Here is a 22,353-nt window from a genome sequence, read left to right as displayed (position 1 = left end):
CAAAAAAAAGTTTTCCGTTTGTTGTGTAAACACCCTAAAAATGTGTTACGTTTTTTTGTGTACATACGGCAACATTGTCAAAATGATCCTTGTTCACACGGATCCGTGAAAACGACTAAAAGCGTTGTATTATTCATGCCATGCCAGAAGATGGCGATGTCTCTTTGTGAAGACTACACGTCTACAGACTTAACACATAATACACATGCGCATGACATCACCGTTTTCACAAATTCAGGTTTTTGTTGTTTACATGTAGACAATAACTGTATCGGTTGCTAAAACTTGCAGTTTGAAACCTGTTTTCAAAAGTTTGCATTTTCCGGACGGCAAAACGCAATTATTAATCTGCCAAAACGCATACAAATTAGTGAAGGACGATAAATGAGTTGTCCAACCTTCATGGCTGCCCATGTAGAGATTCCAGGAGAAGAGGGCAGGTGGGATTTTCTGCTTCACCTGCTGCAGGCTCATGACTTTACCAATCTCAATCTTCTCTGGCCTGAAACAACAACAGTCGGCATTCATGATCGCAGTGATTTCAAAGGCACGAGCGCATTTACTATAAACAGCAGACGTGACCGCTGTTGTTCGTGGGACTCACAGTTTGTAGGGCAGGAAAGGCTGAGAGAGCGACCGAAGGCAGGCCTGGTACACGTCTTTTCCCCCGTTCACAAAATGTCCCCGCCATACCGTGTAGCTGCGCCTCCCTATCACAACAACGAAAGGAAAAGAACAGTTGAAAAGACTGTCCTTATTTATTTGTCTGTATGTCATTGCAAACAAGTATGCTGTTATAATCTTTCCAGTTCCACAAAAGGTGAGTTTGAAGATTTCTTCCATACAACAACAGTTTATTATGACTAAAGTCCCTTTAAGGAAAGTAATTTCACTTGGCAGCCATCTTTGAAACACCTCTCAGGCATGCAAGTGCAGCTCCTGACTCTTTGAACGGGAAAACATCAATTTCTCCTAAGATGGTCACCAAGCTTAAAATTACATTTCATATCTGAAATCCCCAATGAAATCTGACAACAACCGTTTCATAAATGTGGTTTCAGCTGCAGTGACGCGATGACTTTACAGGGTTCCCACCCTTTTTTTGTCACAGGACATTTTCATTTTTACTACAGCGAGAATAAAAGACAAAGATCATGACAAACATTGATCTCTTATTGCCATGACTTAACTATAAAATCAGTTTTTAATATGAGCTCTTAATCATACATTATGACTAAAGAAGCTTGTTTCCGCCACAGAATAAAAAATAAAAAAGGTAATTGCGACTTTTTATCTCGCTATTCAGAATTTTTTTCCCACAATTGCGATTTTCTCGCAAAAAGTAATTAACTGGACTTTGTAGCTCACAATTGTGAGCTTATATCTTGCAATTCTGACTTTATATCACAATTATGTAAACTCGCAATTGCGAGACATTTTTTTAGAATTAGGAGATAAAAAGTTTCTGAAACCAACAGTAATTTTTGGGCCGGTGATATTAAAAAATAACTTTCCAGGACATTTTACATTTTCTCAAATTTTCCATGTGTTTTCCAGGACTGGAAAATGTATCATAATTTTTCAGGGTTTTCCAGGACAAGGGTGGAACCCTGCTTAACTAATCAGCGATTGGCTCTTTTATTTAGAAGGCGGGACTTATTCCGCCATTTTATGCGTTGCACTTTCTCCCATTCATAGTAATATGAGTGCACCGTTTTTGTATATCTAAAGTCTTTGTCAAGCTGCACCATAAAAGTACACCGACTATATAAGCTGTTGCAGTAAGAAAAAGAGATCTTAAAAAAAGCTGCTTTTATGTTCCACAGAAAACTGTAGCATGCTGTTTTACTGAAGTGCCGCCCACCTCTGCACGTCCCCGACGGCTGACTGTTGGTCCTGAGGAACAAAGACAATCTTAATTAAAACGAGTTTAGTGAGTCACAACACCAAGAGAAGTGTAAAGGACAACAGTTCGATACCTGAGAGGAGGAAGGGATTTGGGTATGACCGTCGAAGCCTCTCTGCTTTTAAAGTAATAAGAGACCACAGCATACGGACACACGTGTCTCGGCCTGGAGGAAACCTCGAAATCCACATACTCGTAGAAGTATTGCTGTGAAGAAAGACCCATCAGCCATCTCACAGAATATAAGTGTTCTTATGATTATTTGATCAAGCATTTTTAGTCATAGAGTTATTTTACTCATACTTGAATGAAGAAAACAGCCATTTTTTTTTACCTGAGTATACTCAAATGACCTGAACGCCTGTAAGGATGTCACTCGAGTTGAGTTCTTGGAGAAATGGCTGTCAAATTTAGGAGTAGGATCCATACTTCTGGACATACAATCATGTACACTCTTGACTTTACCCTGAAGGACAAACGATTGAACATTTCTCAGACTCAGTAACACTATGAGGTTCAATTGAAAATAACAGATCGTTCAAACTGCTGGTAGGTATACCTTTATAACTTTAAATATGATGATGTTTCCTGTGGATCCAGGCTCGATGGAGCTGATTTGAAGTAAATCAGAAAACTGACACAGGTAAACACCTGCAATATCAACATATTCAGTGTTTACAGGAGGCCCTACATGAACAACAGTGCATGACACTGTCCATAAGCTGAATCCCAATCACAACACAGGCAGGCAGGCAGTGTTTCCCACACATAGACTAATTTGTGGCGGTGCGCCACAGAATCAACACCGGCCACCATATACAATAAATAGCGTTTTGGCGCTAATCTGGCATAACAGTTAAAGCCAGAGGCGTTGAAAAACAGAGTTGCGACATGCTCTCATCTCTCGGCGGCGCGTGCGGTCACGTGGTTCACGGAGCGCTCAGTAGTTCTAAACACACCAGCGCTGTCAATGCATTTGAATGGCTTAAGCGGATACACAACAGCTTCACATCACTATACAGGTATTTGCAGACATTTTTGGTAAACAGTACAGCATAGTGTGCCTTGATTATTACGTCAACCATATTTACAGTATCATTGATGGAGATGCAGCATTGTTAACATTAATACTAATGTTTTTTCTTGGATTTAGCCCTCAGGTATTCCTTACTCACACTTATACTCATTGGTGGTCAAATGTGACCATACACCTTAACTATTTTCAATTAAATAAATGTTCTATATTTTAGTTGAATATTTTGAGGATATCTTTTGGTACTAAAAGGTTCAAATAGAGAATTCCAATGCAAAGAGGCAAATTAGAGTCAATTTGTGGCTGGAAAAATAATAATTTTCATTTGTAATGCCATTACCTACTAGGTGCCTGTATGGCTCTTTAATAAATATACATTGACTCTCTAGTCTATTTGCTCAAAAAAGTATTGCAGATAATTTAGTTTTAGGTTTTGCATTTGAATAATTATTTAGACATGATCAAACACTAGATTTCTTTAAATGTGAAATTTTTAAACGTTAATAACTTACATCCTAATATTTTTAATGATACTTATATAAGCACACACAAGTGAATATTAAAGGTCCCGTTTTTCCTGGTTTTTTTAAGCTTTGATTGTGTTTACAGTGTGCAATATAACGTGTTCATGTTTCGCGTGTAAAAAAAAAACAGTATTTTTCACACAATTTACTTATCTGTATACCGCTGTTTTCACTGTCCTAAAAACGGCTTGAGGATTTCCCTGTTCTATGAAGTCCCTCCTTCAGAAATACGTAACGAGTTCTGTTTTAGCCAGCGGTTCCTGTGTTGTGATTCGACAGCAGCTTAGCGCACGTTGCCCGGAAAGGTCACGCCTCTTACCATAACGGGGAGATGCATGTGCTCAAAGTACAGCGTCCCTGAAGGCCAAACAAAGGTGATTTGACTCCGGGATGAAAATAACAGCGTCTCGACGACATGGCGACAAACACACTCTACGAACGCAACCATACAATTGATGTTATGCGCACACACTGAATTTGGCTTCTCATCGAGCGCTAAAGTTGTTTTTCTTCTGCATTAGCCTATGTTTTAAAGATTTTTTTGTGGCTCTAACCAAAGTAAACTTTTTTTTGCTTTAAAGACTTTTTTGTTAAAATGTTCTAAAGAAACTGAAAAATTGTCACACTTCGTTGTAAATTGAGAACTGTTTATTCTTAATGATTGTTCTTTGCAATTGTATGGCATACTATGTTTCATTAGAGCTTGTTAATCTAGAATATAACTTTGAAATTTTCATAATCATTTTTAATATGGCAATACTGTCAAACAGATATTCTAACTATAAACAAAAAACATATTGGCTCCAATTTTGGTTAAAATGTAAAGTTCATATATTTGCACAGCAGGATAATTAGTAACCAAAAATGTATGTTAAGAATCGTTTTGGGAATCAGATCGTTACTCCCAGAATCGGAATCGGATCATTAAGTGCCTTAAGATTCCCACCCCTAATGTGATATGGTGCATATATTTAGCAAAATGCTCCTCTCTGGAGTTCATTTTTCTAGCTGACTAACGAGTTTATGGACCCTGGATATGGTTTTTCTGAGGTAAATGTGACGTTACATGAAATTGTTTACAAGCTGTTTTTTACTGATGTCTTTCCACATCAGTAAAACAGCTGACTGAGTGATTCCATGTGACATGATACAGAAATACTGATTGAGTGATTCCATGTGACATGATATGGATTTCAATAAGTTGTACTCCATCTTTTAACACACTTTCAGATGCTTATTCATGTTTATTTCACGGTATAACTGGTATTAAAGCGGAGGAGATATTTTACTATTTTAGATATTTAACTTTATAATGTTTTAAATATGGATATTTTTCTTACACAAACCCACTGATTCATTTTAGAATACCTGTGTTAACCTTGTGGAGCCATGTGGAGTACATTTATGATTGATGGTTGTTCTTTTTTGGGCTTCAAATTTTGGGCTCCCATTCACTGCCATTATAAAGCTTGGAAGAGCCAGGACATTTTTAATATAACTCTGATCGTCTGAAAGAAGAATGTCTTATACACCTAGGATGGCTTGAGGGTGAGTAAATCATGGGGTAATTTTCATTTTTGGGTGAACTATTTTTTTAATGCTCTCTAGGTGTTTTTTTAAAGGTGTAGTACTCGTTTTTTTGTCACTTTCCCAGCAAAAATCTGTTTTATGAAATCTAGATGTTGTGAGAAGGTTTGGCGATTTTACCTTTAGCTGGATTCCCCAACATATTCATCCAGCTGCTGCCAACAGACAGACCTCTCTCACACACCACTGAGATCTGCAAGCAGCGGAAACCACATCACAAATTAATTTAAGGAATTACAAATGTGTTTAGCAAATCGTTCTGAAGGTACTGTACCTTTTGATCCTCACAGAGCATGAAGCAAAAAGATTCAGACAGCTCTTTCTCTGTGCGCCCATCCTGCTTGAGTTCCTTCCTCTTCTCCATGAACTGCACATTCAAAACATCACAATTTTATTTACGTACTTTATATACCAGGATCAATCCAGATATTCAGGCAAAGATTAAAGTATTATCCCACTCTTTTTCCGTGATCATTTTCCAGGACATTTCCAATTTTACTACGATGGGAACAGAGGTGTACAAATACTGTTACCTTACTTAAGTAGAAAATTTGGGTATCTATACTTTACTGGAGTAATTATAATTTTTACTTCTACTCCTTACATTTTCTCGCAATTATCTCTACTTTCTACTCCTTACATTTTAAAAATAGCCTTGTTACTCCCATTTCATTTTGGCTTATAAAAAAAAACCTATCCTAAAGATAAATTAAGATAAAGTGAATCTAAACAGATCGCTCTACCAAGCAATAAACATGCCGAAGATAGCAAGATATTGCACTGTGCCTGGATGTGGATTATGAATGCATGGTTGAACTTAATTTTTAATGAAGATCCAGCTCACGTGGGGAAAACGTGCATTTTTTCCTTCATTTCACCACAGATTCGTATGTAAACAAGAGACTGGATTTGCAGACAGGATGAGATTACATGAATGAATGAAGCAACACTTATGTGAGTAAAAAATTTTTTTATATGTGATAGTATTGCATTATTACAGATCGTTTTATATTTATTGATTATGTGTACGTGTCTAACTGAACATAACTTGGCACGCTGTCACAGGCTGGAGAATCCTTTATTTGAGGTGTTGTTGGTTCATTGTGCTGCGATTCGGGATCAGACTAGAACATGTATGGGCCAGGGCTCGCAAAGCCCAACGTCCCGGGGCTATGTGTTTTCCAGACGGGCTACCAAAACATTAGGGGTTGGGCGATGTCTCCTAAATTGGCAGTTGACGATGTTTACAGTAAAACATCGTGATGGACGATGATATAGTCTTTTTTTTTAATTAATACAAATATGTAATTTACTATATCTGTATTTTACTATCTCTTTACATAAGTACTATTTTCTACTTAAAAACGATATCATTTTGTTGTTTAACTAACCCAAATAATGACTCATCCGCGCTAGGTTGCACGTGAGGGAAAAAAGTAGCTTCCTTCCACTTAAGAAGAGTTGTGCACTTTTTGTTTTAATATATCTCTTTACATAAATACTATTTTCTACTTCAAAACTATAATTTCGTTACTAACCCAGTGTTTTGTATGTTAATGCTGTTTTACGTGAATAATACCGAGAGAAGCACAAAGCTTTGTTTACAAAGGAAATAAATTCGCAGCCATGAATGGATTCATGCCGAATGAGAGAGGTAGGCTCAGCCCAATTTAAGATTTTTTTATTTTTTACAAGCGGCCAACGAAACAGACTCTTTATCTACTAAATTTGTGCTCTTATGTCTTTTTGAAACATTTTAAATCCTGCATTACCTTTTCATATGGTATTTTCATACAAGTTTATATATTCATTTAGAAAAACATTTTATCTGCAATATGCCCTTTAAGCGCAAGAGAAACTACGCTCATGCAATGCAAGTCATGAAATAAAAGTAAAGTACCAATAAATCACGTAACGCTGTGTGTCAGCAGGGAAGGATTTGAATGCATTCTGTGCTAATCAGGAGCAGTCATATGATTCATTAACAGTTCATGTTGGTATTGTGTATTTGCCATGGTAACTGTTGTTTCCATGACCCCAAAATGCCATTTTATTTTCACTTTGTTATTTTGTAAATACATTTTGTAAATTTAAAATTAAGTGTGGTGGCTACTTTATTGTGTTACAAAAACTGCTATTTAATAGCTTTAACTTATAGGCCTATTTATTAATCATCAGCATTAGTCATATTCATTAGGGATGCCACAATTCTCAATGTAATATTGAACCGTTCAGTACGGCATTCACGGTTCAATACGCGCTTGTGAATTGCGGTTTTCTCGGTTTTGCATTTAATTAATTATTTTTCTACAAATTCTATAATTTGCCTCCTCCACCCCAATACTGAACAACGCGACATACATTCACATCACACGTTAGTGGAGGAGTTATACTCACGGAACACTATAGTTATTCACAATCATGAAAGTTCATTATTTGCATGCGTTTTAAAGCCTTGCCGGCTCATTCGCGTGCGCTTTAACATGCGCACGCGATGTTCATTTTAACATGCGCTTCTCGGAGCTTGCGCACTAAACGCCTGTCAAATACGTGATTACAGGACTAGATAGTCGTTTTACTGCGCTAATACTGTCAAATACACACAAGGTTAACATAAACAGTCGGTTATGTCTAAAGTGAAAGTAAAATCGGCGTGTCAGTATATTAGATGCGCAGGTCTTAAATTGACAACAGCGCAGTAGTGAACACGCGATCCTTAAAGGGACAGTTCACCTCTAAAATGATGTCATTATTTACTCACTCTAATATTGTTTCAAACCTGTATTCATTTCTCGATGACAATTTTCAAAGGGAACTATCCCTTTAATGTTAATACAACAACAAAAGACAAAGAGAAAATCCCTCACTGCTCTTGACTGAAAAAACTCAATTTCATACTTTAATGCTGCTGTACAGCTCTGAGCTGCAAGTGTAAATCTTTATGTTTATATATATTTATTTTATATTATACAATACACTAGGAATACAAGGGTTTTTTTAAGTAAAGTTTTAAGTTTAAGGTAGGTTTTTCAATTCTTTCAACATAAAGAATCAGTGAGCCGAATCAGGATTCGGATCGCGTGTCAAACCGCCAAACTGCTGAAATTTGGCGATTCAAACCGCTGATTCGACTCGCTGATTCATAACGCTTCGAAGCTTCATGATGCCTTGTTTTGAAATCGCCATCACTATGCAAGTCGTTATTTAGGGTTTTTTTGCGCACAAAAACTATTCTCGCCGATTCATAAAGTTATTTTAGAACCACTGTAGTGAGATGGACTTTGTAGCGACGTCTTTAGTACCTTTTAAGGGTCTTGAGAGTGTAAAGTGCCATTGTGCCAATGGAGGCCTTTCAGAGCCATCAGATTTCAACTAAAATATCTTCATTTCTGTTCCGAAGATGAACGGAGGTCTTACAGGTGTCGAACGACATGAGGGTAAGTAATTAATGACAGAATTTTCATTTTTGAACTAACCCTTTAACTCTTTCTCCATCAGCGTTTTTAAGAAAAAAAGTTCCCAGCCACCGCCAGCATTTTTGATCATTTTCACAAAGATTTCATGACCCCCAGAATATTTTGTATATTTTGTTCAGATCTGTGCTTAAACAGGTGGTGACAGTTAACAGGTTAAAAAGTATGTACCTATAAACTGCAATGGCGAGGTAAGCAAAAATCTGCACTACTGGCCTAGCAAAACATCTTTACTATTGAGTCTTGAGTGGTAATTCCTTTCTCCTGTTAGGATTGTGTGTGCTGACCTTGAGCATAGAACAGAAACACCACTTCACATAACAGGCTATGTTTTCTTATGAAACCTGGAAGTGTATCATGCAGAGTGTCTACTGTTAGACACTACACAAACTGATTCTGAGACAAACAATCTACATGACTATTCTTTATTTAGGTGTTTGAACTAATTATGCTTAAATATATTTTGCGGCCTTTGGAGAAAAGGAATCCATGTCTGCAAACATCACAGTGCAACACATGAACTAAAAAATAAGCTAGTAAATGAGTCGTGCTCTCACGTCTTTCTCCAGTGGTTCGCTGTGGACGAGACGAGGTTTGGAGTACACGAACGTCCCCGCGGAGGAAGAATCCTTGTAACTGGAGGTGAGGATCTGCAGGATGTCAGAAAACTCCCTGGAGTCCATAGACACATGCTGAAACAAAGCTGTGAACGGAGAACAAAACCATCACAACACAATACAACTACAATCTCTCACCCTAGAAAGTAGCCTTATTTACTAGGGGTGTAAGAAAATATTGATACATGTAGGGATGCTCATATTGACCGTTTAACCGTTAACCGATAGTAAGAATTTTGACCGATTAATACTATCAGTTGAACGGTTTAAAAGTTTTTTTTTTTTTTTTTTTTGCTGCATGGTCACCACATTTTTATAAGAAACAATAGAGTCTATAAAACACGAAAAAACAACAAATATATCGGTGAGAACACTCGTTTAAACAGCCTACACACCGGGACTGCATTTGACTGCATATCACAGTTTTCACAATGTTAATTCTTCTTGCAATCGTAATGCAATGGACTGTGGCCTACATTAAACCTTTAAATAAAAGGTTTACACAGTCATATACAATAAACAAGCTTGCACAGCGACAGGAAATAAAAATTAACACAAAAAACCTGCCTACCTTACCAGAGCATGCGAGCAAATCAAAGCGGAGCTTGACTCATGAACTCACCGGTAAAATGACGTGCGCTCAAATCCCGCTCCGACATGATATTTCGCTGTAGCCTACTATACTTGTAGCCATTAAAACACGTAATTAGTTTCAATTTAGCATGCATTCAGTTTTCTATTGACTAGAAACCACTAGAAATGTTCGGTTTGATTATTTTCTGATAACGTCTGTCGTCAATAACAACGCTGTGTAACAAACGTGAATGGCGCCATCTTGTGTCCACTCAGCGACTGTACTGAACATGACTACTTGTCTTGTTGTAAATTTTGTTTTACATTATAATGGATTATAACGAAAGGCTGGATGTATCCCTTATATCTTAGGACTTTTATTACAAACAAAACAGATGATAGAAAGGTCATATTTTGTCTATATATGTAAAAAAAGGATTTTTGAATATATACATTTTTTTGTAAGACATAAAATGACTTGAGACTTGACTCGGACTCCAGTGATAAAGACTCCAGACTTGACTCGGACTCCAGCTTAAAGACTTGTGAACATCTCTGCCGAGTACCATAACATTTTTATGTAAGGGGTGACACGGTTCACAAAACCCACGGTTCGGTTCGTATCACGGCTTTAGGGTCACGGTTTTCGGTTCTGTACGGTTGTTGTTGTTGTTGTTGTTTTTTTTAATCGTTAACACTCAAGAAATTTACTTCAGCATATAATATATATATATATATATATATATAGCTTAATCATCCACAATTTAGGATACAGTATTAAAAAAATTGTTATATCAAGTTGTTTCCTAACTGGCTGTCTACCGAGTCCGACACATTGGCGTAACATTTTTCATGTTAATCATATCAATTTCGATCAGAACAATGCACTGTGGCTTTATTTCAGCTGACCTGATTAACAAATTTCACCATGAAGTGTTCCGTGGTGTGTTTCACAATCACCATATGACATCCAGCGCTGTAAAAAGAAAAAAAAAAATACACGAAAACACAACACTGCCAGAAGTTTTTGCCCAAACTTCAAAGGCATGTTTAAATTATTAAAACTAGAAGCATATCTTAACTTTTAAATGTTACATTTATCATGTGAACTACTTATATACAACATGTTATATATGTATGTGTGTATGAGACAGAGGGGAACACGGTCGCATTTGCAGCAGATATATGCTACCCATCATAAATCAAAGCATGAGACAGACAGGGGTCGGAGGAGAACCCCGGAAAATGTGACAGAATGGACAATATTTGTCTGTATTTGCAATACAGGAGCCGCGGTTCAGCTGCACGAGACAAACACTGCCAGTGTGTGTATGCGCAACGGGCGCGCGGGGCTCCCGCCCTCCATCTGCCCTGCCTGCTATATGACGCTGGCGCATTCTCCAACAACTCCAGGCAGCCCACTTGCATTTCTACACGTGACGTGACCTGCAGCACTCCACTTTTACTTTACTGTATGTCCCCACACACACACACACTTGCGCATGCGTCGAACCATGCGACGCACACGCTCCGAACTGAGACAAGCGAACCGAATGGTTCGGTTTTTTTCAATGTACCATGCCACCCCTATTTTTATGGTATTGGTACCGACTACTGGAATTTTGGTACGGTGACATCCCTAGCTGGCAACATTTATTGCCCAAATTACTGAACTATTATTTGGAGGAGTATTGTACACTTCAGGATTGTTCATTAATAGGATATTTTGTGCTTTAGTAAAAAAGAGAAAAAGGTCAATTTATAATGTTTTGTTTCATAAAGCAACTGATTTTCAGTTATTTGTTATTTCTACTTCTTTCCAGGCACAGAACACTTATTTTTTGAGAGTTGTTTAAGTGAGAGAAGATCCTGTTGTAATGTTTAATAATTTTATTTTAGAATAAAAAAAAATTTGCTTTGAAGAAAAAGTGGATTTTTGTTTGTATATGCTGTCAATTATAGATCTTAGAAAGGAAAATCGGAATCGGCAAAAATCGGTATCGGCCGATCTCATTAACAAACAATCGGAAATCGGAATCGGCCAAGAAAATTGCAATCGGTGCATCTCTATTGCAGATTAATAAACTGTATTTAAAAGTATTTAATTTACAAGTGTCATGCTTGTGATTTGACATCATTACTGCTTTATTTATTTAGAAAAAGTAACTTTTTAACCCGGTGGCCTCAGGAAAACAGTGAATAATGGGCTACATGCATTTAAGTGGGTAAATATAGGAGAAATATGGCAAACTCACTTCGTGCAACACTTCCTTCTGCCAGCAGGTGGCGCTTTGACTATAGCTGAATATTGCCATGTAGATGTCTTCAAATCAGGACTATTATTCCAACATGTGTAGTTTGAGGCAGATCGGACATTGTATGCCTGAGTTACAACAACTTCCTCTTTAATGGCATAAATCACATACATTAGCACGTAGCCACGTGTTGCAAGATTTAATGTGTTTCTAGCATGTTTGGGATTTCATGGCATATTTAAAAGTGTTTCTGGGAGTGAATTATAGTATACAGCATGCCATTTCCTGTTGCCAGTAGGTGGCGCTAGTGCTGGGCGGTATGACCAAAAATGTATATCACGGTATTTTTCTAAATTATATCGGTTTCACGGTATATGACGGTATTTTTTCCCCTATGCATGACAGGGTGTTAATCACATTTTCTACTGATTGAGAGAGGAAATACTGCAGGAGATTGACTAGAATGCCCTGTTTTACTGTCATGACGAGTGAATATTGTAGAAAAATTCCACACTAGAGTTAATAGGTCTACAGGTTAACAAAATGATGCTGTGGAGAGACAACAAACAATAAAACACAGACCTGCAACACGTTTAGAATCATACTTACAGACACCTGAATATTAAAAGTTGAGTTGAGGGCACCTTAAGCATTTTAAAAATCTAACCCTCTATAACAACAAACTGCCAAAACGAAGAGAAATGAGGATATTAGCAATACATTTAACAGGACTCTCGGAACGAATGACACACATCAGTTTAACACAGAAAGAATAAAGCAGTTACTTTTTGGCCCATTCTTCTTTGAATTGTCAGTTTATTTATTAACTTACATCGTCTTTTGAATAATCCATCGTGTCAGCGTGTTCGTGATCAGACATAGGTTATCAGTGTAATCAGTGCATACATTTCATTTTAATAAGACGTGATGAAATATGCGCGCATACACACTTCTGGTTCATGTCTAGAGCACTAGAGTTTTTGAAATATGTCCATAAAAAATTTAAACGCGCTCGCTCCGGTCTATATCAGTGCTATATGATCCATGTGGTGAGCGTTGTTAAACTCATCGCAGCGCTCCGTGCAGAAACCGCGCTCTCTCGCGCGCCGCGTGTAGTTTGAATTCTCAACAATAATCAAGGGCTGAATCCGACATCGCTCCCATAACCTCAAATATAGCATTATTTGGAGGGCACAGCGCTTTGTAGTGGTGTCCGAAACCTTAGTGGACGTTATTGAGTGCACTCATTCTATCCCATTGCACCGCAATAACGAGTGTACAGCCGATGTACACACAACGGTTGTCCGACTTCACGCACGTTTTCATTCACTCCTTCAAATAAAGTGATAACGTAGGGAATAGTGAATGAGAGTATAGGATACAGCCATAGGCTGTGCTGTAATGCGATCTCAACTGTGCTCTGACTGCTCCTACTACAGTGCATCAATGAAATGGGTCCCCTCTCAAACAATGACGCGCTGCGCCGCGTTCCGAACGTTGTTTAAACGACATATACCGGTATTGCGGTATCATCAAAATTCATATCATAAAGAAAATTAATACCGGTATTCGGTATGAACTGGTATACCGCCCAGCACTAGGTGGCGCTATGACTAACTGAATATTGGCATTAGGGCTGGACCAGAATATTTGAATATTCGAATATTCGTTCGATGGGTAGGTATTCGATTTTCAAATTTGTGATTAGAATATTCGTTGTTGTTTTTTTCGCGAACACCTGGCATCCTGCTCGAAACAGCTCTCATTCACGCTTGCATATGTTTACACTATAAAATCACTATAAAATACAATACTTTTTTTAAATTATCTTATAGCCAAGCCATTTTTAATAGTCTCGTTATACTTAATAAATATATTTGCTTCTTAGTGTTCCCTGCAGCAGAGCGCACAACTGCACGAGCTTATATGGCAGAAGCCATGTCTGAGCTTGCATTTTGGGTTAAAATGCGTTCGTTTGACATTGTGGACAATAGAATAATAGAATCAAAATGTATTATCCTTTTTACACGTTAGGGATGTGACGGTGAAAAATGTTTCCCTCACCCCTCATTGCTGTGCTTGTTCACTGAGCGGCTGAACGCATGCAGCCGTGCGCCGTTTACTTTCGGTTTGCCAATTCAGGGGCAGGTTGCTTGAATTGTGGGTTCATTAGCAATTATTCTTAAAGGGTTAGTTCACCCAAAAATGAAATTTCTTCCATTAATGACTCACCCCAATGTTGTTCCAAACCCGTAAGACCTCCGTTCATCCTCGCAACACAGTTTAGGATATTATAGATTTAGTCTGAGGGCTTTTAGTCCTTTGAATGCAAGTGTAAGGACACTTTGCTGTCCACGTCCAGAAAGGTAATGAAAACATCATCAAAGTAGTCCATATGTGACATCATTTGGTTAGTTAGACTCTTTTGAAGCGTCGACAATACATTTTGGTCAAAAATAAAAAAAATTAAGACTTTATGAAGCATTTTCTTCTCTTTCGTTATCTAGATATTCGCGTTTACGAGGCTCCAGTGACGCTGCAGACGTAAGACGCTGTGACGTGTTAGAGCTTCGTTTGTAGTCTGAGGGATATGGCAAGCCATTTTAACATTTAAAAGCTATACTGGATGTGTGTTGCAGATATCTGTAATTCAGTTTTGCCTAGTCAAAAAGAACATTTCAGATATCCGCGACTACATTCTTCCTATCCATAATTGTCGTTTCAGATATCCACAAAGACATTCTTCCTAGGACAAATGACGTCATGTTTGCCATTCATTTGTATGGGGTTTATCATTACAGATATCTACAATTCAGTTGCAGATATCCGTAATTCACACAGTGGATATCTGCAACTGAATTGTAGATATCTGTATTTCCAGTTTGAGATATCTACAATTTGATTCTGACCAATCGCAACTCAAGTTCAAGATATCTTTAATTCACCATAATTCAAGATATCTACATGCTCCTTTTTAGATATCTTAAATCAAGTTTTGACTAGGCGTAATGACATTGTAGATATCTGTAACTTGAATTATGACTAGTCAAAATGACGTTGTAGATATCTCAAACTGGAGTTAGGGATAGTAGTAATTTTTGTAGATATCTGTTATCAAGTTATAGATATCTTTAAATGAAATTTTATCATAGATATCTGAATTTTGAGATATCTGTAACTTTCATTCTTCCTAGTCAAAATGTAATTACAGATATCTTGAATTGGAGTTTTGACTATTCGAAATGACGTTACAGATATCTGAATGCAAATTGGACCCACATCCCACTTAGGTGGGAGCAGAGCCTGTTGTTCAAATCATCAAATCACATAGCACCTGTTAACTTGTATTTACACTGATTAGCACAATGTCGGAGCTGCCAGAAAGTGTTTTTAATCATCCTTTTAATGCTGCAACCCGTGCTAGACAGGAGCTGGCAGCAAGAAATGATGATTCATTACTTTCTACAACAAAAATTTGCGTCTATTAGAGTTTTCAGTTGAGCCAAACTGCTTTTGAGTTCATTGTTTGTGTCAGGTGATAGCAAATGTTAAATTCTTCCGAGATTTCTTTCACAGTTTTCAACAGAATGACGTTCTCTGTCTCCACAAATCCCCTGTGTGAGGGCTCGTTCAATTTCATGTCATTTTCTGGTGTTTTTTTCGATTACACTATTTGAAATGCAACATCTATCTTACACAAATAAAAATTTGTATGTACAACTGAATGAATACATGACAGCTAAATATTTATCCATCTTGTTGATTTTGAAAGGGAGAAATGTATTAATAAATCTTTAAAAGACACTGTTCTAATTGTGTTCTTTGATTATTATGCAAATGAGTTCCACAGGGGAAAGAAGGGTGGGCCACACTGTCCCCCTCTGATGCAAGCAGCCAATCACAGCACTGGAATGGAGAAGCGCCAAATTGCAATCTCTTCTTCATCGGAAAGAGATAAAGCTACACTTTCAACAGACCCTCCTAGTTCAGAATCTCCCATCCAGTGACAAAGTAACAGACACACTGAGTTCTGAGTCTCAGTCCTGTAAAGCCTGGGACACACCAAGCCGACTTCAAAGAACTAGCGCCGATGAAAACCGTTGGTGTGGTCGGTTGAAAACGTTCTTCATTTTAAAGGGTAACTAAACCCCTGCTCAGAGCTTAACTCCACCCACTGGCAATTTTTCAAAAATGCTGGAAAAGTGGGCAGAGCCCAGAGGAGACCGAGGGGACGAACCGAGGGCGGGGCTGAGCGGAGGGCGTGCACCTGAGACCCGCGGTGACGGGTTGATTGACAGCTGTCTGACTCGCGAGTCGCAAAGATGGAGAATGACTGGAGTGACGGGCGTGCACCTGAAACCCGCGGTGACGGGTTGATTGACAGCTGTCTGACTCGCGAGTCGCAAAGATGGAGAATGACTGGAGTGACACCAGCTTTGCAACAGAGCGGTCATTCTCCTACCTTCACCTGAAGTGGAGGAAGGTGAAAGGTCTGTAGACACAAACCCGGAGCCTTATCAATGCGAGCCGCTGGCTCAAACTGCGTTAACTCCCGATGCAGACGATGAAGCAGCAGCGCAAGAGAACTGACCTAATCTATGAACAGTCAAATCCTTACACTGAACGCCACTAAAAATAGATCAGATATCTGATATACATACGATGTATTTTCATTCAAATTAACTGAATCATTAAGTTCAGACCTAAAAGCCTATTATAAACGGATTTCCTCAAATAAGTTAGACTATATACGCCAGCACGGCGTTCGTTACCGAGGCAACCACTTGCGTGTCAGGGTTTGAAAGCGCCTCTCATGTATGAAAATGATCTGTACACATGACGGGCGGCAATACTACCGCAAGAAAAGCCTGACGTGTACTGACAACTGCATTATTTAACCGTTTTTTCTTCATTACAATGTTAAAGCAAGTGTCAAGTGAGTTTCATTCATGTTTCTACGTCATGTAACATGACAGTTCATACTGGAGTGAAGCCGTTCTCCTCATGTGATTGGGGGAAACATTTCTGAGGGCGTGGTGAGCTCGTGCCAGGGGCGCGGATAGTGAGCCGTTGGAAGTACCATCCTATGTCACGATGTACCACAACGTCCAATAGGAAAATTCAACTGCAGTAGCCACCGTTCAACCTTAAGAGGGCAGCACTTTGGCGGTTTTACACCATATTTTATAGAATTAAAACACTTTATACTCATATGTCAAAACATTTACTCGAATCAATGAACAGCATTAATAAAGCCCCAGTATTACAGATTATTAACTAAAAAAAAGTTGGTTTAGGGTTTAGTTACCCTTTAAAGGGCATATTGCAGAATTATTTTTCCCCCCAAAATGAATATATAACCTTGTATGAAAATATAATTCGAAAAGTAGTGATGAGTCACGATTTTCAAATATTCGATTAGGTGATTTAATTGTAGAATATCGAATAGGTTGTGTGCTTATTGTCTAAAAAAATCCCCATGTTTTCGGTGCTGATGTGGTGGTGAGGCATTCATTTTAGGCTTCTCCTTTTTATATTTTAGACATTCATTGATTAAAAGAAACTATGAGATGTGCTGCGCTGGTGGAAACAACACGAGACCACGCGACTGTCAAGACTGGCTCTGACTGGAGTCCACAACAGCAGCAGTGAGCGTTCCTTCAGTACAGCTGCAAGAGTTATGGCCTTTACACCTGCTCACTTCATTCGTTTTCTCTGTTTAGAAATCTATCTTATTGAGAAAAGACCATTTACTATGCCTTTCGAAATTCTTTCGAGACGGATTTATATCCGATCACTCAAACAAACCAATTCAGAACGTGGTCTGGGACGCATTTCAGACGAAACTGGACAAGTATAAATGCATCTGGTTGTTTAAACCACATATGTAAATTTTACTCCTGGCAAATTGTTAAAAAATAAACGTGTGAGAGCGTTATAGGATATGTATGACAGAGATATAATGCCGCTACTGCAACACACGTCGCCGCAAATGAGTAGCCTATCACTAAAGCATTAAGCCAACAAGCAAACGGCCGTAAGTGAAACTGAAAGTAACCCAAGTCTCAGATGCTCAAAAACACAATCAACTTCATTAAGACTAAAGAGACCAAATGCTCTTACCAGTGCTTAGGTTGCTCTTTTTCCTATCGTGGTTTTTGATCTTGAGCTGGTGAAGAGAATGCAGCTCATATCTGCTTTCGTTGACGTGAACTCCATTAATGTGCATATAGCGTGGGAATTGAAGATCAGATTTATATTCATTTAGCAGAGAGGTGTAAGGTAAGACAACCTGCATGATTTTTTATTTTTATTTAGTTTATTAGTAGATTGTATAGCCTGTTTCGTTTGCGAGCGCCATTGCAAGCTGCAAGCAGCATCAGCCTGCCTCAGCTTGTAAAAAATGCTTTTTTACTGTGGTGATGATAGTAAACGTTTAAACTAACATTATGATATGCTTGAAGTGTTTTATATCTATGGATTTTATTATAGGCAAGACAAGGCAACTATTGATTTGAGAGGCTAAATTGATCAAACTCACTGTCAGCCATTGGCCGCTTGGTCGTTAAACAAAATAAAAGAGACACAGGCTCCAGTCAGACTCGGGCCGATAATTTTGATAAGCTGTCGGACACCAGCCTCGGTACCTCAGGGCGCACTAAGCTCTGTATGAAAGCTTTCACATTAGCAATTTTTCATGCAATCCGTGTCCCATTTGAAACTAAACTGCCAGTGTAAAAATGCCCCGAGACACTCACGCACACTGTAGACTTGTGGCATATAACGGGTACGGTAATTTTGGGCGATGTCAAATAGTCATATGTTTCAGCATGTTACAATAATTATATGGCTTGAGTTAATATAGCCTATTCCCTAACGAATTAAACAGTTTGTTATGATAAAGATTGAGAGTGTGAATGGTCTCTCTCCCTCTCTTTCGGTTTATATGTGTAGCCTATACAGTGGGGAGAACAAGTATTTGATACACTGCCGATTTTGCAGGTTTGCCCACTTACAAAGCATGTAGAAGTCTGTAATTTTTATCATAGGTACTCTTCAACTGTGATGACGGAATTTTAAAACAAAATCCAGAAAGTCACATTGTATGATTTTTAAGTAATTAATTAGCATTTTATTGCATGACATAAGTATTTGATACATCAGAAAAGCAGAACTTGATATTTGGTACAAAAACCGGTGTTTTGAATTACTTGACCAGGTTTGCGCACACTGCAGCAGGGATTTTGGCCCACTCCTCCATACAGACCGTCTCCAGATCCTTCAGGTTTCGGGGCTGTCACTGGGCAATACGGACTTTCAGCACCCTCCAAAGATTTTCTACTGGGTTCAGGTCTGGAGACTGGCTAGGCCACTCCAGGATCTTGAGATGCTTCTTACAGAGCCACTCCTTAGTTGCCCTGGCTGTGTGTTTCGGATCGTTGCCATGCTGGAAGACCCAGCCACGACCCATCTTCAATGCTCTTACTGAGGGAAGGGTTGTTGGCAAAGATCTCGCGATACATGGCCCCATCCATCCTCCCCTCAATACGGTGCAGTCGTCCTGTCCCTTTTGCAGAAAAGCATCCCCAAAGAACGATGTTTCCACCTACATGCTTCACGGTTGGGATGGTGTTCTTTGGGTTGTACTAATCCTATCCTTCTTAAATGATCTTAACTGTAGCACTTTGAGATTTGTTCCAAATTTAAAGTGCAGTACAAATAAAATGTATTATTATTATTATTATTATTATTATCCTCCTTCCTCCTCCAAACACGGCGAGTGGAGTTTAGACCAAAAAGCTCTATTTTTGTCTCATCAGACCACATGACCTTCTCCCATTTTTCCTCTGGATCATCCAGATGGTCATTGGTAAACTTCAGACGGGCCTGGACATGTGCTGGCTTGAGCAGGGGGACCTTGAGTGAGCTGCAGGATTTTAATCCATGATGGCCTAGTGTGTTACTAATGGTTTTCTTTGAGACTGTGGTCCTAGCTCTCTTCAGGTCATTGACCAGGTCCTGCCGTGTAGTTCTGGGCTGATCCCTCACCTTCCTCATGATCATTGATGCCCTACGAGGTGAGATTGACCGTCATCTTGAACTTCTTCCATTTTCTAATAATTGCACCAACAGTTGTTGCCTTCTCACCAAGCTGCTTGCCTATTGTCCTGTAGCCTATCCCAGCCTTGTGCAATTTTATCCCTGATGTCCTTACACAGCTCTCTGGTCTTGGCCATTGTGGAGAGGTTGGAGTCTGTTTGATTGACTGCGTGGACAGGTGTCTTTTATACAGGTAACGAGTTCAAACAGGTGCAGTTAATACAGGTAATGAGTGGAGAACAGGAGGACTTATTAAAGAAAAACTAACAGGTCTGTGAGAGCTGGAATTCTTACTGGTTGGTAGGTGATCAAATACTTATGTCATGCAATACAATGCCAATTAATAAAAAATCATACGTGATTTTCTGGATTTTTGTTTTAGATTCCGTCTAAAAGTTGAAGTGTACCTATGATAAAAATTACAGACCTCTACATGCTTTGTAAGTAGGAAAACCTGCAAAATTGGCAGTGTATCAAATACTTGTTCTCACCACTGTACATGCGGGAGGAGGAGTTGCGATATATTCGAATAATCTAATAATTCCCAGCGATCATAGAATATTATTTTTGCTTGAAAAGCCCATCCCTAATGAAAAGTTAATGCAGGATTTAAATGTTTTAAAAAGACATATTTAGTAGATAAAGTGACAGTTTCTTTTTCAGCGCGTTAGGGGAGAGATCGTTCGCGGTTGGCTTGACAATCCATTTCTCTCCGGCCATAATCCTCGAGCTCCAGTGAGCCTTCCTTTCCTTCCCGATCTGCACACGAAGTTCGAGAGGGCATGGAAGAGCCCATATTCGGCCCATATTCACCAACATCAGCGGGCTAACTTCCCTGATGTCGAGGAGATAGGGGAATATGGGTATGTGTCGATGTCACCGATTGATGGGAAGTTTGCAAACTCTCTTGCATCTGGGTAAGCATCAACACAGAGCTCTAACCCTGCCATCTAAGCCTATCAAAACGACGTCTCGCTTAAATGGCAGGGCATCCATGGCAGCGGGTCAGGCTGGTGCTGCTTTGCACACCATGGCGGTGTTGGAGGATTTGAAGGTCTCCAGCCCGAGGGTGAACTAGAAACCTAACACTCACCTCTCTTCATTTTTATTCCCCAGGCGCTTCTTACATCAGGCCTGGGGCTGGGCCCATGATGAGTTGAAACAATATTCTGGCATCCCACCTTGACTTGACTAGTGAGAGAGCCCCTTTCAGGCTTGTAAGGGTGATGTACCTCAGGTTTATAAAACTGAGTTGGTGAGTTTTCACTCTGCCAACGCAGAGCTTTGGGGCTTTTTGTGCTGTTAGCCAGCTCAGGGTAGAGTAGTTTGTCTCCTCTCTATAAAAAGCATTGGAGAGTATATGTAATTAGAGACTAAAGCTGGAGCTTGAGATAGATCTTATGTCCGGCCCACAGGGCTGTTGACATTGTTTTTTTTTTGAGTGCCTCCTCTCTTAGGAGTCTTTCTCTTGAGGCTGCTGCTCCTCCGAGCCTCAGGTAAAGATCTATGCTTGCAGACTGGCCCTCACCAGGGCTGCCTCGTTAGCTGGACTAGGCTATACTAGGGATGATGGAGGCATTTTGCTAAAGCATTACCGCCTCTGGCCCTTCACTACGTGAATGTAGGCTTTCTAACATCCCTAATCTCAGCCTCCTCACATGGTGAGAGTCGTTCAGCCAAGGCCCGCCCCCTTTTCTGCATTCTGGGGTGATATGAGTAATGCAGGTTGGTGCAGAGGCAGCTTTCGCTTCATGAAGAGACTGTTTGGTTTGCATGACCCCACCCCTCAGAGCTAGCTTTACGGACGTAGGCCGCCAGGTAGGCTCCACTCAGCTTGCTGATCTTACAAAATATCAAGATCTGTTTTTAAGCAAAAAGCCCACTCCCCTAGGCTGGAGGCAGATAACATTTCTGTCACATCTAGAGCCACTGGTGGGCCCCAAAAAAATTTCAGGGTCATGTGGTTGGTACTCCCTTATCAAAACAGGGTACTTCTGAATTCTCCACTCTCAGCTCTGTATCATTCTGCTACACACCACTATGGAACGGGTCGAGCAAAAATTTCTAACCTACACTTCATGCTGGTTTTAGAAGTACGCTCCCTTGAAGCCAGAGCATTGCCATGAGCTGATGCCCATGCACACAGATGCTAGGCCCCTGAATCCGGGGCCTCCACTGAGGCAGGGTGGTGTATGTTGTACTCCCCTTGCTTAAAGGGTTTATTGCGGTTTTGCTGAGTACACTGCCAGTTAGGCACCAGATCTGTATGCGCTGCCAGCAAAGAC

General features: G+C 39.4%; 1 protein-coding gene across 1 annotated transcript in view; it reads right to left on the bottom strand.

The window, feature by feature from the left end:
• The window catches only part of tasora (transcription activation suppressor a), a gene marked incomplete at its 3' end in the record, with an annotated part of 42,506 nt that overhangs the window by 11,255 nt on the left and 8,898 nt on the right, over nt 1–22,353 (bottom strand). Inside the window, exons 2-10 of the mRNA XM_079807051.1 lie at nt 9,081–9,226; nt 5,325–5,417; nt 5,171–5,243; nt 2,466–2,557; nt 2,241–2,372; nt 1,980–2,113; nt 1,865–1,896; nt 605–710; nt 399–502 (exon numbers count right to left, since the gene is read on the bottom strand). Coding sequence (XP_079663177.1) covers nt 399–502; nt 605–710; nt 1,865–1,896; nt 1,980–2,113; nt 2,241–2,372; nt 2,466–2,557; nt 5,171–5,243; nt 5,325–5,417; nt 9,081–9,226 — 912 coding nt within the window. The remainder of the gene's footprint in view (nt 1–398; nt 503–604; nt 711–1,864; nt 1,897–1,979; nt 2,114–2,240; nt 2,373–2,465; nt 2,558–5,170; nt 5,244–5,324; nt 5,418–9,080; nt 9,227–22,353) is intronic.

This window comes from Gobio gobio, assembly GCF_949357685.1.
Source record: "Gobio gobio genome assembly, chromosome: 24".
NCBI classification, from domain to species: Eukaryota; Metazoa; Chordata; class Actinopteri; order Cypriniformes; family Gobionidae; genus Gobio; species Gobio gobio.
Note: the sequence above shows the minus strand (reverse complement) of the source record. Positions and strands in the feature narration are given on the sequence as shown.